Raw genomic sequence first — 18396 nt, forward strand, 5'->3', positions numbered from 1 at the left:
TTAATTTTAAAAATATTTTTAGGCTATTTGTTATATCAATTGTTTCACACAAATAAATAACACTTTTTAGGAAATATTTAATAATGTAAAATTTAAGGGAAAAAATAAATTACAGTTAATTAATTCAAATATTAGAGCTGCTCTGAAATACCCACAGCATATTTAGAGAGATTTTGATATGACACGATATTCTTTTCAAAGCATAAAAGCTGACAACTCCTGTGTCTCTGTAGAACAGACTTTTCCGTAGCTCTCGAAACAGCCGTCTTACATGCGGCGCGGTTGCCATAACTTTTCTCTAATCGACCGTCATAAATTGTCGACAGTTGGATCTGCAGCTGCAGGATGAGGCCGGAGGTGACATCAGCAGTTTCATCACTAACGGCGAGTGGGATCTGTTGGGTAAGTTTTTACAGTCCTTATCGGGGACCGTTCACGCCGCCACACCCGGATAGTTTGCCCTAGCGCCGAAAGTGATTCCCGACCGATTAGCAATTCTAAAGTCTTGCACGGCCACGGGCGGATGATCAATCGTTTCGCAAATCGGAACCGGTATTGATCCTCACTTTGTCCCTGTCAAAATTGCCTGCATCTGGGTCAGACGGGATGTGGCGACTCGCGCGTCCGAAGTTTAGTATTTTCGCTGGCGAACACGTCGGGCGGATGGGTAAAGTGTCGCGAGAGAAATTGCTGCTCGCTTGATTCGAGGAGCGAGTAATAGTCTGTAATAATCGGTTGAACAATTGCCTGAATTTATCGAAGGATTTCGAAGCTACCATCTGATAGTATGTTTATATTGTATATTTGACAACTTGTTTTGCTCTCGGTATAATATATAAAGTGATTGAATAATCTTTTGCAACACGAAAGCTTTTAAATCTGCAAGATGACATTTACAATTTAAATATGTAGAGAGTAGATTCTCAAATTTAAATTCTACGAATAATAAGAATTTTCTCTTAGAGTTTTATTCTGATTTTATATAAAATTAGTTTTCATACAACCGAAATCTATTTGTATTCGAAGCGATAGCTTTCACGGAATATTACAATCTATATTTTAAAGATCAAATTTAAATTTGGAATACGTTATCAGTAGATATATAATAATTATTACTAAATGCAAATTTTACGTAATATATTTCATCAAAATTAATAAAGAAAGTAAACGGCAGAATTAATTAATGTCATTTTTCATTAATAAGAACGTTTAATTAGCTACTAAAAGAAAGAATTATAATTGTACTCTATTGTTTGATTATGTATAATGAAATGGTTTGAAAATGAAAACTTGTGTATGAAATTCACGCAGTATCCATATTGGAATTGCAATGCAAAGGTAAAAACAGCTGGTTCGTATTTTTCTCTCGTAATTGAGAGAGAGATATTACAATTATGATTTATTCTTCAATTACGTTTAATTCGCCATTGATAAATTTGTCATGGATAATCGCAAGGAACGGCGTGCCGTCTTCATTGTTCCTCCAACGCAGGGATAAAAGCATTTGCCTTGCGTATCTCGTGTATCTCTCGAAAAATTGTACGATGCATTACGCGTGGGAATAGCGTAGGTCGACGTACACGTGCAATGTATGTGCCGCGGTTATGAGACTTGTGGTAGAAATGTATCTTAAATAACTGCAGCTGCAGCAAAGCGCACCAGTTTGTACCCGGAGGAATAGCGTAGATGGAATCTTTCCTTTTTCTTTGCCCTGTTGCACAGGATAATTTAGGGAGGAGAGAAGAGAAATTTTTTGCTTCTAGCGATTTTTTGTTACGTTCAAGAGTGCATTTCGTTTTATTGACAGTACATCAGTTGCTTAAATATGACATCGCACACATCATATTTGACTATTAAATCGAATATATTTACTCGAAAATTTTAATTTCATAAAAATTCAAGTTGCTCGTCTGTTGGAACTGTCAGCTTGGATAAACAATATTTACAAATCCGTTTTTTAAATTCTAAAGCGCAAGGATGTATCAATATTTTACATAAATCCTTATAATCTTTGTGATTTTTATACTTAGAAAAAATAGTTATATATTTTTATATATAAATTTTTATATTTAGAAAATCTATAGAAATTGTTTACTGAATCATGCCACTGATTTCTCGCTTGCACTCTAGAGTTAAACATTATGTTAATATAATAATAAATCCTTTACAACCGATGTAAGTAAACCGTGCAGTGAAAAACTGTTGTAATTAGAAAAGTGTCGATAAAAAATTTTATTGACTTTACCTTCGATCCTTTTACAGTTAATTGATTTGACTCATATTTTGCCTTGATGGAGATAAGGTCCTTGGATATCTATTAGCAAGAGCACGGTTCAAAAATGACAAAAATGTTTAGCTGTTTTTGAAAATTTTTCCAGACGGACGAGCAAACGGACGACCAGGACATTGTAAAATAGTTTGCTACGCTGTTCTACCTAACAATATAATCATTAACGTATTAATTTCTTCTTTTTTACTTAGGAGTACCTGGTAAAAGAAACGAAATCTATTACAAGTGCTGCCCGGAACCGTATATAGACATCACTTTTGTCGTCATCATTAGAAGACGCACACTCTACTACTTCTTCAACCTGATCGTGCCGTGCGTCCTGATTGCCAGCATGGCCGTCCTCGGGTTTACCCTGCCGCCCGATTCCGGCGAGAAACTCTCCCTCGGTAAGTTTCAACTCGATGCAAAACTCCGATTGTCCCGGACAACCCGAAACATTCCCGCGATTAGGTACGTCCCTGTTTGCTAAGAGCATCAGACGTTTGCGCGATTAGGTTCGACCTAGTTCCGGCTGGCAGCATCCCGCATCCGGGCACCGTGAAGAAACTATTATGTATCCCGCTGCGACCGCGTTTTTTTTTCGCAATCGAGAATCGTGGAACTTCCATCGATATTTCAACGTGAAAATTAATACCGTTAAAATTCCATTACACTATACGAAAACTTGATTTGTTTAGCTACGAATAATTTCACATTGCCACGCAATTGTGTAGAGAACAATTGAATGTCACATAATGCATGCCGTAAAGAAATTGCAAATCTGTATGACACGCCTGCAGAAATATTTTTCGAACAGTTGCTTATGGATATAAATTTAGAATTTAAAAAGAAATTGTTTAAATTATTTTTATTTTGTTGTAAAAAGTTGAGAATTTTCTATAATTACTCTTAACACATTCTATTTGATCTTGACATTTTCAACTAGATTTTCTTGCCAAATATCGATCGAGAATATAGTTTCCAGTTAAATAGAATAAAAAATCATAATGACAAACTAATAATCTATTGATGACAATTAACATAGTAATAATTTAGCTGAGAATTTTTTGTGGCAGAAAAAGGGCCGATGTTATTTCGCATGCAACGCAATGAAGCGCTTTTAAGCCTTCTTTTACGTACATAGTTGTTTATTAAATTGAGAGAAAGATTGCGCTGATGCTATTCGTGACATGTTGTTTCATTGTTTCCTCGTAAGCGTAGTCGTTCTGGAATTTACCAAGGAGCCGGATGCCCGGGAGAAATCCTGCCTCCTACGGCTCAAATCGCTCGGCTGCATAATTCCGATTCCTTGCCCGCCTCGCCTCGCGCTACCATGTAAACGCTCTCGTGATTAGAGCCGGGGCGCGGGAGTTCCCTAAGCGCATCGGACGTTTACGCGATTAGATTTCGCCCCGATCCCGATTGAAACGGCGTCCCGGCGCGCAAACTTCGGCGAGCCTTCTATTCAGGTCGTAGGAGTTTCTTCGGGCGTACAAGCGCGTTCCTGAATCCCCATCGAATTCGGAAGCGATCGCGACAATCGTCACCGACGCGGAGATACGGTGACAATGGAATGACAATGTCGAACAATTGCAGACGTCTCCGTTGCGAATTTCCTTAAAGCTTATAGCTATTCGTAGACTGAGATACGATAACAATGGCTCTACACAAAGACATCATTTTACAGTGGTCGCCTTACCATTGAGAGCGATTTACAGACGAGAGAACAGGATACCTAAGATACCATACATAAGACAATTTTTTCATCTACAATATTTTTTTTATTAAAAACAGATTGAGCTATATTATAAAAATATATTGAAGATGTAAAATTTAATTGTCGGATTGTCTAATTACTTTTTTTAATTTTCGACGAGATTTAATTTCTCAAACTTTAATAACTTAGATTTCTTGTCTCTCGAATTTAATTGTCCATAAATCGCCTTAACAGTGGTGACGTAGTGCAAGTTTTCCAATACGATGAAAGAATTAAAAACGTCCTATTTTCAATAGAAAACGAAACGAGAAAAAAAAAGAAAACAATGCAGCTCAACCACAATTGACTTTCTAAGGGACTCGAGGGCAACTCTTAACGTGTTATCGTGAACCTCGAAAAAGCTCGAATAAAGTCTGATATTCAGATGAGGCATCTGCCGCGGATGCCGTGGCATTTTGAAAGTCTAAATAATTTCAAAGTGCCTCTTAACGCGACGCGGCGGTTCGCGAGTGAGCACCGAGTTCAAAGCCCGAGCAGTGTCGCATACTTTAAGGTACTTGCAAACTGTCTCTGAAATTTTTTATTCAAGATCTAATTGAAACTAGGAATCAACAAAATTATATCATTCGTTCTCAAGAAGATATTTCTTCTTATAACACAAATCTTTTTATAGTTTATATTATTTTCTCTTAAAGAGTATAAACAGAAATGTAAAGATTACTCTTATGTTTGGCGAAGTCAGAAACATTACAACACCGTAGGGTACAGGCTGATAATCAAAGAGCCTTCAACATAGGGTTGTTACGCGTTGAAAGCCCTTCGAGTGTTCGAGAACCGAGGATTGATTGATCTCGCTCGGCCACTTCCTCATTGTGCACTCGACTTCAACAATAATTAATCGAAGCCAACGAATCTTTTTTGCAGGGGTAACCATTCTCCTGTCCCTTACTGTGTTCTTGAATATGGTTGCCGAAACAATGCCGGCGACATCCGACGCCGTGCCGCTTTTAGGTAAGCTTGTTTTAACTGATTTTTACTATGATTTATTTTTCAATGTGAGAAAGCAGTTTGCAATTGATTCCGAATCATTCGAGTAGAAAAAGAGAGAGCAGAAAGGAACGTGGATTTGTTCGCATTCTTCTAATTGTAAGACAATGTTTTCCGGTTATGTAATACTTGGAAAGGCATATTCTTTAATTTAAAATTTTTTAAATTTACAAAATTTTTATTAAATATCTTTAATATTACTTGTTTTAATATGTGTTAATGTAACTTATAAGTACAATTGTAAACTCAAGCATACAAATATATTTTTTTACAATGTAATTTTGATTAGACATGTACTTATACCAATACTAATTACAATAATAATATATAAATGAAAAATATAATTTGTGCTTCAAAAAGAGATAAGATGATAAAAGAAAAAGATTAAATTACGACAATATTAATGCATGTCTAACGAAACATAGCAAGCTTCGAATTTTAAACGTTAAACTACTGGATGTTTGGCTACTTTTAAGTTGTCTTCTTAGACTTCTTTTCTTCTATACTTTTCAGGGACGTATTTCAATTGCATCATGTTTATGGTGGCCAGTAGTGTAGTCAGCACGATTCTTATCTTGAACTATCATCATCGAAATGCTGATTCCCATGAAATGGGTCAATGGGTAATTTTCTTTGATCAATATCATAGCATTTAAAATAGCACTGTGATTGTTACAATTTAATCATCTAGTATTGCGACACTGGTATTAGTTAATATTTAAACATAATAAAACACCATAAATATAACTAAGAATAAATAAGTTAATCTATAATTTTCTTGTTATATTTAAAACATGTATTTTGTTTTAAATTTTTATTTAAATTTAAGCGAAATTTATCGAGATGCACGAGTTTTTAGCAGCAAAGTTAATGACAAATTTGTGATAAAATAATAAAATAAAAGCAGTAGCCATCGTCATTAAGTTAACCGGATAAAACAGAACACGTTAATATCCGAAATGTAAAATCAGTACAAATCCACAGTAAACTGTATTAAATTTTACTGAAAATCTCTCGCTTGTTTGGCTAATTTTATTTATTTATCTATATATTTAAAAAAATTCTTTCTAGAATTAGTCGACTTTTTCAGTAATATTCTCTGTATCTATATTTTGGAAATCCACTATTAACAATTAAATAATTTGTTAACATTATTTTTATTTATCCAAGAAATATAAAGGAAATCAAATCTTGAAGTTTGATTCAATTTGTTACCGGACTTCCGTTTGTCTCGATAGATAATTATGGTTTTAATTAAAATACAACATGCCTCCGCCGTAACCGATACATCGCTCTCTTTTCATCATGGGTAAATGAGGAATTTTATAGGCGAATAATTAAGGGCTACTCTGTCGAATGCGCGCCGCGGTAATAAATCATGTATAATCGAATTTTTCGCCGGACATCACGTTAATTAGAATGTAAATTTCAGAGATTGATTTCCCGCGCGATCAGATATTTGTGAAACAAAACATACGCACCTAAGTTAAGTTAAATTAACAAACGCGAATTATTCTAAGTCTCAAAGTGTTAAGAATCTAAAAAATAAGAAAATAAAGACGGGTATATACAAATGATTATTCAAGCAGCTCTTTTAATCGTTAATTATTATCAGTATTAATTTAATGCAAATACTCTAGGACAATTATTATATTTTATGTTATTAGCAAGATCTTGAACCAAACAAACAACAAGAAAAATTAAAAATAAACTGATATAATAAAGAGTATAAGCCACAAACTTTATAAGTTGCATTATTATTTGATTATTGTATGTATAACTACATACACAATTAACAGATATTATACTACACTGTTAAATTTTTCTGAATTGCATTACAGGTTAAAGTAATTTTCCTATTTTGGCTACCTCGCATACTCCGTATGTCAAGGCCAGGACCGGAGGAAGAGAAAGAAGTACAAAAGTCAAAAAACCCATCTCCAGTCACAGGTAAAATGATTTTAAATAGTAGATAAGTTTCAAGTATTAAAATCGATTAAAGTCGAACAGTTGAATTGTTAATTATAACGTTGTTTGCGCGAGTAATTTAAATGTGCAAGATCTGCGTTAATAATCATATCTGATTTCTCTGTAATTTTCTTGAACAAACAATTTAATTAACTAAATAAATAATTTTTTAATTAACTGAATAAATAATTTTTTCTTTAATGTCAGGTGCGAGCAAATCATACGGCGATCTGGAGCTGCATCAGAGGAGCAGTAAGTCGCTTTTGGCGAACGTCCTGGATCTGGATGACAACGCGCTGGCGTCTCACAACAATTTGCTGAACAATGTGTACAGCACACCCGGACCTCATCACGCGCACGCGATGGGCCACGGCCATAGTCACATACACACGACGCCCCATCATCATCATAGCCACGCACCCACGACGCCGCATCATCAGCACGCGACGCCGCTACCGCATTCATCGTATCCCGGTCATCAAATCTCGCATACGCCGCATCATCATCCACATCCGCAAGACGCGCCAACACCGCAGGTCGAGATGCTCCAGAACGCGTGTTTCTGCGCTCGTTATGAGCTTGTGCTAATCTTAAAGGAGATTAAGGTAACAATTTGATTCAATTGAAAGAGAACTCTAAATCTTCGGATTTCTGCGATCTTCAATTACGTTAAATATTTAACTTTAGGAGAAGTCGAAAATTTTAAATCCCGAAAGTTTCAAAATTGTAGGGTTGCAAGGTTCTTTGAACTCGAGGCTTGAAGCTTTCAAGGTTCTAAGCCCTTAAAGTTTTAAGATAAGACCTAAAAACCCAATGGCTCGTAAGTCCTAAGATTGTAAAGCTTCAATATCTCTAAACCACAAGATTTGTGGTTCAACAATGTTCAAAGACCAGAAAAGTATCAAAGTTGAAATGTATCCGAGTCTAAAACTTCAAAAACGACGAAGAAAAAAAAAACAATCGATGTCAGCCGAAATCTTTTTCCTTAAACTTACCAATACGACAAACTAACAATCTTGTTTTAGATAATAACGAATCAATTGAAGAACGAGGATGAGAACACAAAGATCACGAACGACTGGAAGTTCGCGGCGATGGTGATCGATAGGATGTGCCTAATCATTTTTACTCTATTCACCATCATCGCTACCATCACCGTCCTGCTGTCAGCACCGCATATTATCGTCACGTGATTCAGAAAAGCCAGTCTGCCGCCGGTGGTTCCGGGGCCGACGAGGATTGCGTGCCGGGCGCCGGACGCCGCCCGCGACGCTCTAACCGAGCGTCCGCCCTTAACCGGTTTCCGCCGGATCGGGTTTAAGGGTGTTCATCCTCGGGTTTGCACGCCGCTTCGTTTCGGAGACCTGCGCGTTAGGAAGAAAGCAATACTGGGAGTAACTTCGTTTCTTTATGATACACGTAACAATACCAATAAAAATGAAAATAATACTATCGATAATGAGGATAACGATAATAGTACTAATAATAATTGCGTAATAGTTACGGTAAAACTTTATCGTATAATTATCCCACGAGGACGCCTTAGCGAAACACGTTGACACACCGTTTATAAAAGCGGCGCGAACACACGCGTGAAAACGAAGGACATGTTACACAGGGACACGCGGGAGCGGAGCATACGCGAGAAACACGTACACTGGTTTGTTACACGCATCCCTGAGAGCAGTCGATGTGACGAACACTTTGTACAGCTAAGACGGTACATTTTGTCGTACGAGTCAAGTAATTAGCTCCATAAAAGATAGATCCAATTACGAATTTTCATAGGCATAAGTAACGATCGAATCAACAAGAGTATTCGACTCTGTCCTCCGCGACTACTACTTGGGGATGTACCACACATACACGTACACACACGCACGTAACATCATGCGAGAACGATAATACGCACGGAACCGTGATTTGCCAATGAGTTAAAAATACATTTCTGCGGCCCAAGGTTAGTACGATGTAGAAATCTTCGAATGTATCCGAGGTTCAGTATATTGCTAGGTTTAAGAGACTCTTACGGCAGTCCAGACAAGTTTCGTAATGTTTCTATGAATTCGCATAAAGACTCCAAATTCGAGAATCCCCAAAAGCATAAATTTTAAAAAATATAAATTTCAAAAAATACGAAATTGAAATTATAAATGGAAAATAATGAATATATAGTGTGCTAAAGAAACACTGATATAAAAATCAAAGTTTTCAAGTGTGACTGAGATTCTCGAGAATATGTAAACTGTAACTATCCTAAAGAAATTCGGGAATTAATATATGTCAGTTGATGTTGGTCCTTGTCCATGATAAGATGCGAGAAAGAAGCGCTCGATAATGCCGGCGACCAGCCCTTTTTGTCTATACAAAACAAAATGACAAAGGGGGAAAGAAAAGAAAACGGCAGGAATGGATAAAAGGACGAAGCAGGACAAGGATTTGGGCTTTAAAGGTAAAACGCACAGGTTACTCTCAGAATACACACGACGAACTGCCAGGGTGATTCAAATAATGCCAGTGAATTTTTCTTATCTGTATCATTAGTATGTAAAAATCGACGACGATTTAATAAACAGGGGATTTGTATTACGATTTAAGTGGCGGTGAACTTAAAATACTCTTTCGAGTAGGTCGCGAGAGAGAGAGAGAGAGAGAGAGAGAGAGAGAGAAAAAGGGATAGAGAGAGAGATTCGAAGGATATTACGTAAGGATGCAGAAATCGAACACGTGAGAAAAATGCGAAGGATAGTTGTGATTGTTCGATAATTTTCGCTGTGACAAATTTAGTTTCGAGTAATACATTTTCTTTTATATTTACAAGTTCGAACTGTTGCGTTATTAATCCGTATTCTCGTCACACATTTAGTCCTAAATTTTCTGATCTCTGATTTTCATCGGGATCGTGTAAATACTTCGTATTGAGTATGTATATATTAGAATATTAAACGGCTCTATATTTCAGAGAATCAGATAGCTGGCTTTTCAATTTGACTCTCCGAGTTTCATATAAATTATGACAACCGAAAAATCTCACATTTTTTCAATATGATTTTAAATTTTAAGCAAAACAGATATATTTTCCGTTGGATGTGTGCCGAGAAAACAGATCGTTACATCGTACGTATAACATACAGGCTGTTACGCAGACGTACTTACATTTTTTAGTGCAAACGATCACGTACATTTTATTGTCTGGCACACCAATCTTTTCCTTCTCTGTAATGCAATTATTTTCTAAATTGGAATCAGTGTATTATTTATTGAAAGACAGTGAATAGTCTAATTTCAGTGCTATACTTATAACTATATAGCAATTAGTGATATATGCACTATCTTTCAGTGATAATACACTCTGGTCACAGTGAGAATAAAAAGCTTCCCTTTTTAATCAAAATCACAGTTCCAAGTATAACACTGCAAATAAATAAGATTTCACTGATTTAGATATAGAGAGTCCAGAAATCGTTATCGCGACAGCACTGTAATTTCTTTCCGACATTAACAGTCACTCTGAAGAGAGCTAGCGAAAAAAAGCATGGCATTTTTTATTTCTTTTCTACTAGAAAAGATATGTAACTTGAATGACTTGAATGTCTCTCATTCTGTTACCTTCGGAAACACTGCGGCGCATTTCCGACACTGAATATCAGCGTCTACATTAAAATTGAATATATTATGTAAAAATTGACATTACAATACTAAATACTACGATCAACGAGTGGGTTTATCACGATAAATACATTTTTCATCCACAAAAAAAATGATACAGGGAACATGACTTCATTTTTAAGTACATTCAAAAATTTAATACTTGTCACGTTTCCCTGCTAATTCACGAGCCGCTCGAGAAAGTGGTAAAAATCGCGGAAGCGACGGAGTCGATTAGTCATGCTAGGGAAGAAGAAAAAGCAACGTGGGAAGGCGACTGATAAAGAAAGGAAGTTGTTATTGCTCACGGACAGACTCGTAGGCGAACGTCGTCTCGACGAGACATCAGGGAGACGAACTCAAGTCGTACATTTTTTGGCCATCGGCACTGGATACGCGACAACCAATCACGTTATCTTTTAAATATTATTAAAGATTATTAAAGTAATGAATCGTTGTTGACCATGTTATATCATGGATGGGATTACGTGTAGAAGTATAGTAAGAATACGATGTTTTTTGATCTCTAGTGCGCGGAAAAAAAGACGAAGAGAAATAAAACAGACTAAATCGCGTCGAATGTGTTAAACTCGTGAGGGATATAGAAATTTTTAGACGAGAAAAATGCGCGATTAACTATAAGCGTCAAATAGTTAAGAAGAAATCGATAAGTCGCTAAGAAAAGGAATAAACATGTAGTTCGAGACATCGACGTTTTAAATCCGACACGATTGCCCTTTATGCGATAAACATTAATAAACGGCTCGATTAGCCTCTAATTGACTTGGCGAGATAATGACGTTACGCCTGGTCTTATGAACCAAATACATGCTGAACTGATCTAGATATTTAGAACTAGAACAACCAATGCCAAAAAAATATATAAAACACATCGCGCTCTGGAAGTAGGAAGAAGGAAAAATAAGGAATTTACGTAATTGGAAAACAATATATTTAATAATTTGAAATATGTTTACTCTTTCTCCTATTCTTTAGTTTTACTTTCAAAGAATGATTTTTGTTAGATATATTTCTATATATATTCTATACATATTTATATCATTCCTTAAAAAATTACGCTTTCAAGCTTACTTTTATCAGTATATAAACAATAGAATAAGCATCTTATAATTTAGATAAGAAACTGTTTATTCTCCTACTTCCAAGCTACAAAGTGCCGAATATATCGTTTTCAAAGAAGTTAATGATGTAAAATAGAGGTTTCTTAATGCCTTTGCAATTTTTGTCATTATAAGACGTCCCACTGTTTTTTAATGTGCGTTTGCTGTAGTTCAAGTTGGTGGAAAAGTTAAATTATCAACGTCGTTTTTTGAATAAAAAGAAAAATATAGTTAGATTTACGTCTCGTTTTATTAAAGTACAATTTCTTTAATAACAAATGTTTTCAAAATTACAATTAAATTGATTATTATTATTTTAAATAAAATTTTAGAGCAGATTAATTTTTATTGTTAAATTTTTTTTTAATGAAGTCTGCTTATTTAACCGCAATTGTTATGCATGATATGTAGTACACGTATCCGATCGATTGCGATTAATTATATCATAAGTATAAAATTAATCTAGAAGCAGCGGTGTAAATGGATTAAGAGTCCTAGAACATTACGGGTATGAAAAAATCGTTTTAGTGAACAACGCGTAAACTTAATATAATCGAGATTTTACTATTAGATAGAAAAAAATAATTCGTACTATGGTACGCGATACTGCACTATACTTGTTCTATAATTATACTTATAAATGTGCAGTGCCATATATCGCATATGGGAATTTATGTTTAAGACGGAAAATTGCTCACTGTAATTTGTTGTAATAACCGCTAATGTGTAATAACCGCTGATTTATTTTGTTATAAAGTAATAAGCGTACACACTTACATGTACACACACATTTACATATACTTATATGTACATACTATCGCAATCGATAATGAATATAATCATTCTTTTCTTTACGTTGAAATAATTAGACTTTCTTCACGACGAAAACTAATGATAACGAAAAATGTGAGGTTTTCGATTTCGTAAGATAGTTTATATCTAGAGAAAATGTTAAAAAATTGTTTGGTTTTTATATAAAAGAAAACACTTCATAAATAACAATTATTAAAATTCTGGAATAAAAAAGAAAACACTTTAAAAATAACAATTATGGAAATTTATAAAATGAAGCTTATAATTAAATAAAATCAATCTAGTACGTCAGAGTTTTGAATGCGCCAAAATCTCGTTCTCATCATGATAAAAACTCGATTAATTTTACGACGTATGTATATGCAACTTAAACGTTTACGATTATGCAAACATTGTATCATTCAATATAAACTTCTTACCGCAATTTTTGCAACACAAAATCGTAAGAAGAATTATTGCCATGAAAGATTCTTGTGCTGAGAAATTTCGAATTCGTATAAAAGTTTAAATTGAGGCAAAACGTGACACGCGCTTGACATGAAAAATTTCCACCTCCTTGAACTCGATTTGAACATTGTGAAAACAGTACGTCGAAAATGCAGCAAACGTACTTGAACGTGATATGATGATCTCCGCCGCTTTCATAATTGAAACCGAGTATACTGAATAGTCATAGAGAGAAATTTATTAAGCAACAAATATATATATATATATATATATATATATATAATTAAAAGAGTTTCTTAATTGGTTTAGCCTTATAGAGGAATATATATTTTTTTAAAACAAACTTAAAAGTTGTCTTTAAAAAATGTCTTAGAAAAAAATAAAAAGATTTATAAACTTTTAATTATTTTTGAATAGTATAAATTTACATTAAATACGCAATATTTTTATTTAGATAAATTTGAAAGAACTAGTAAATTTCTTGTAATTTGTAATTATTTTTCAATATATTAATTTGTGAAAATTAGATGAAAGCGGCGGCAGACGATAAAATTTCTGTATAAATTGAACAATTTGAGCGAATGTACGAATAAGGAAAAAAAGAGAGAAAGTGAGAGAAGAGAGAGTAAGATGAGAGACATTAATGTGACTTGCGCCTTTAAAATCGATAACTCAGCTTAATATGCGCAGGGCTGTTATATATACTGTAATCTTGTAATAAAAGAAGAAATAATAATAATGATACCATTAGTGATAATGTGATTAACGATAAATGATAATATTAACATTACTACTAATAATAACAATAATAATATTAAAACGTATTAACTACGAGACTCTTCGCCTGTGTACGAAATGTTGAAATCTCCTTTCTACGACGTTGATGTACGATTAAGTCAACTTCCGAACGCGAATCGAATCGTTTTCAATTAAGGAGCAGTTGTGGCAAACGGAGAGGAGCAGAGAAAAAAAAATAAATATACGAGTTAACTAAACGAAGGTTGATAAGCTTATAGGGTATCGTAGTAGTGCAGATGTACAGGGTGAAGACAAGAAAATTCGGCAAAGCGATAAGCGATGATTTTTCGAACGTCTCGTCCACCGATCGCCAAGCAAAAAAATAATAATAAAATGAGATCGAAAGCAAATCAAAGAATACCGATATCGTTAGAACGCTATTTCCAATTTGGACTCAATAATCCACTCCCGAAATTTAGCGATGAGCCTCGTTTCATCGAGCCGACGCGATACTTCCGTCGTGATGTGGAAATTAACCCGTTATACCCAAACGTAAATTTCTGTTTGGTTATACGAGTATCCTTAAGTACTCACGTATTTTTTTACATACGGGCTATAACGAGTTAAGCCGTATATGCGAGTTTCATAGCACTCTTAGCATGTTTCACTCGACTATTAAATTACCCGAGCGTTTTAAGGATTTTACCTAAGGATTTATCGATAGAAATAATTACGATTGCTCATCGATTTATGCCTGTCGTTTAAGTGTCAAGACAATCCCCCGATGACTCCAAGTGGCTGACGACGAAAGCTATTACTCTCTTCTTGATATATGTAATACTACCTCTAATTAACGCGAGAGAGTATCGACGGTACACTCTGTTCGCCGAGTGTAACTTATCGTAAGGTCTATTATACTTATAGCATGCCAAAGTCTTCCGCCAGTTAGTCGCCTAGTATAGCTGACGAGTTTTCTCGGTTGCAAGGTTTTCGCGAGATCGTCGCAATAAAGATCGCCGAGTACTCGCGTGAACTGATCCCATTTGCACCAATATCGCTCAAGGGGATTATAATCAAGGCTTCGACGAAAGTCGTTGCAACTGCTCGCGGCTGTTCAGCTGTTAGTAGCTCGCTGTAATGTAAGTAATTGAAGCTCTAGCGACAAACTCTAACACTCGTAGATCTCTAGCACTGAAACTAGCCGCACGACGGAAAACGAAAAGGCGAAATGGTACGAGATCATCGAGACTTATTATTATAATAATTCTCCACCCGAGGAGTCGTTCGTATTATTTCACTTGTAATTAAATGCACGTACCTGCATTCGTACATTTTGTATGAATTTGCAGAAATCGTGATCGTGTAACTGAGGATTTAACAAAACGTGGATTTGATTGAATAAAATTCGCGACAATTAAAAATCAACATAAAATTACTGATTATTACGTGGTCAACATATTTTACGACTTGGTCGATCCGATCGCGATGATCGACTAATGGCGGTGCGTTTCTTAAACGCGCGTAGCTTCAATTTCTGCTGACCTTTGGAGACAGTGTGAATTTTTCATAATAAATTATTCACACGCACACTTTCGATGGGAAAGCGACTTGGAGAAGTGACACTAGCAAAGAGTGATTACTATACTTTGTTACATTCAGAGTGCAGGGACCGAAGCGCCGAAACTACGAAAAAAAAAAATATATAGAAGCAATTACGCTTTCTACTTTTTAAATAGTACGTCAGACTTTGTGAAGAGGGTTAACTTTGGATCGGTGGAGACGTTCGAAAGATCGACGATCCCCCTTGCCCTTCTTATTAGACCGCTCTTTATACATACATGTATATAACTACATATGCATGGATTATATATTATACATACGCGACAGAGGTTTAATTATATCGACGACACGTAGCGTGTAAATCGTTGCGCTCAGCCCCCTTGTTAAATTAAGCGAAACGAGATATCGTCCGCGTAAGATATTGCTGTCGATTACACGAATCGCATCGTTCTGCTTATCGATCACTGTATTAAATTCTTGTAATGAATTTTTACGCGTAAAGAAAAGTGATGCGACAGAGAACGAAAGAAAAACTATTGTCGCAAAGTGATGCTACGTTACTGTAAAAATGTTACCACATTGTGTCGAAAAATATCATGTGTATTATAAATCATGCGTAAATAATATAAATACTAAGGTACTGCAAGTAAACTTTTTGATTCGGATAAAATACAACGGTAGACTAATTGTCAACACAAAGGGCATTCTTCTGATATTCTTCCGATTGGAAAGCCCGCGTATCCAATCTCGGCTTAAATCGCTCTTGATGGAACAATCGGAGATATTTTCGGTATAAAACTACGCCATCGTATTCGCGTTCGATGGCTCGTGGAAACCATCACGGCGAAATAGCAAAAGCAAAACGACGCTTTTCGTGCCATCGCACAGAGCGACGCGGATTTCGAGTGTCACGTTATCGCCATCAAAACGTTTTGTGCCGGCGCGGCTCGGGGCATGGTTTGCGTGTAAAAATTCCACTGTGCCATTGTTTGTAAAGCATTACAATGATCAATCACCCGGGTTGGACCGGTCGATTAGCGCGAGCAAGCGAAAACAAGAAAACCAGGATTAATTAAGGTATGCTCATGCGCGTATCTCTTTTTACAACGGTGGCGAATTAATTAATTAGATTAACTGATTAGGTGAAGTTGTAAGTTCAAGTGCCAAATTTTTAGCTAATCCTTAAAGCGTAAACGAGCGCACTGTGAAACGACCGTGTACGCGAATAGGTTTGAATAGGAATGTAATTAACATGGAGAAGATCAATGGCGGCGCGGAAGTAACACGTAGAATCGAACACGAATTAATTCGTTGCGGGGCTCAAGGAGAATTCGCGAATTGTAGATTTTAGAGGTTCCGTCAATTTATTTCGCTGTTACATTTATTTACTAAACCTGAATACAAAATAACAAAGACATTCTTCGGTACTCTTTGTAAACAATAAGTTCCTCGAGATAAAGATATAATTAAAAAAAAAAACAAATTAATGTCCGACAAGTATTACATATGTAACATCGGTTTGACAAGGAGCAAATCTAAAACACGTAAACGTTTACAAAACATTTACGTTTGTAAATATTTTGCAAATGTTTTGTAAATATTTTACGGTTGCAAATGTAAACAAAAGTAATGATTATTTCTTTAATACAGTTTCTTTTGATTATGCTTTCACATGTGGAATGCTACATAATAAGCAGGTTTAGTGCGCAAAATTGTGGACGACAGAGAAAACAAAATTCTGAGATCGAGTATCGAGGAAGTATTACATATTTTGTGTTCCACGGTAAACGCGTGACCGACAGGAAAAAGAAATATATAAAGAAGAATAGAAAAAAACGCGTCACAGCCAACTGAATTTAAAAATAAATTAAAAATTTTTACAAAAGCAAAAATGCACACACAGTTATTTCGGCAGGCAATTCTCGTTTCCTTTCGTTTTCAAATCTTCGCTCAGCTAACTTACCACGCGCGATTTCACGGAAAGCCGCGTTGTCCTGTCAAAAAAGAGAAACAACGATTACAAAAAAAAAAAAAATAAATAAAGAGAAAAAGGAATCGAGAATTTGCGTTGGGTGGTTAGCGAAATAGCGAAAAAGAAATATAGTTTCTAAATTACCGCAAAAAATAATAATAAATAAAAGCGAAACTATTAAGCACATGTACCACTAAACATAAACAATATATATATTTAAACTATTAAATGCTAAAGTCATATTCGTAATAATGAATAAAAGAAAATGGTTAATAATCGATTAACTGAATATTAAAGCTAGCCTGTAATCAATAGCGTCGTAGTTATACTCTGACAGTAATTATAGGGGTGATTCAAAGGTAGTCTATTAGCAATTAGGGTCGAACTTTATCGAGATCACTTTCTCTCTAAACTAACAATGGAAAAAAGATGAAGTTACAATTATTATCTCTCGATGCTAACCTAATGAATTTAAAGGACGTTAAAAACCGCGCTAATGCAATTTCAGAAAAACCGAAACTATGTAGAGCGCGATCTAACTTTCTTCATTACCTATCTATATCTTTATTCCTTATATACTTTTAAAAGAAAGAAATCGCCTCGTATTGTCCATTACGCCAGTCATTAAGATCGACTATTAAGGTGCGCGTCATCGATCACACCACCATCGAGAATGCGAGGGGAGAGAAGAACGAGAATAAAGAAAGAATGTTACTCTGTTTCCCTAGATCTTGGTGGGACGATACAATTGAACTGAACTCACCCGATCTCACTTGACTTTCACTTATGTCTCCGATGTAACAGCTTGGTCCGATTAATAGTAAATCCATACCGGAGGAGATATAAGAGAGCGTGAATGAAATTTGTTATATTTCTACGCTGGGCTCCTTTTCGAGGCAACGTTGATCGATATGAGAATCCCTGTTAACTGGTGAGCACTGTAATCGCCGCATTGTAATATTATTAACATTATTACGTTATTATGAAATTGTTGAAATAAATGAAATGAAAAGAACTGTCTTTCATTTTCCCCTCTCTTTCCCTCTCGGTCGTACACGAGATGCATTTAATTTGCTGTAGTGGATTCTTGTTGGAG

General features: G+C 35.4%; 1 protein-coding gene across 2 annotated transcripts in view; it reads left to right on the top strand.

The window, feature by feature from the left end:
* Positions 1-18315, top strand: part of LOC105836320 (neuronal acetylcholine receptor subunit alpha-7) — a 197484-nt gene extending 179169 nt beyond the window's left edge. For both annotated transcript variants that reach the window (XM_028193255.2, XM_028193254.2), the window contains 7 exons: positions 327-402; positions 2482-2676; positions 4911-4997; positions 5547-5656; positions 6875-6983; positions 7209-7606; positions 8027-18315. In XM_028193255.2, the coding sequence (XP_028049056.1) occupies positions 327-402; positions 2482-2676; positions 4911-4997; positions 5547-5656; positions 6875-6983; positions 7209-7606; positions 8027-8194 (1143 nt within the window). In that variant the 3' untranslated portion in view covers positions 8195-18315. The remainder of the gene's footprint in view (positions 1-326; positions 403-2481; positions 2677-4910; positions 4998-5546; positions 5657-6874; positions 6984-7208; positions 7607-8026) is intronic.
* Positions 18316-18396: the final 81 nt, after the last annotated feature.

Source organism: Monomorium pharaonis, chromosome 9 (genome assembly GCF_013373865.1).
Source record: "Monomorium pharaonis isolate MP-MQ-018 chromosome 9, ASM1337386v2, whole genome shotgun sequence".
NCBI classification, from domain to species: Eukaryota; Metazoa; Arthropoda; class Insecta; order Hymenoptera; family Formicidae; genus Monomorium; species Monomorium pharaonis.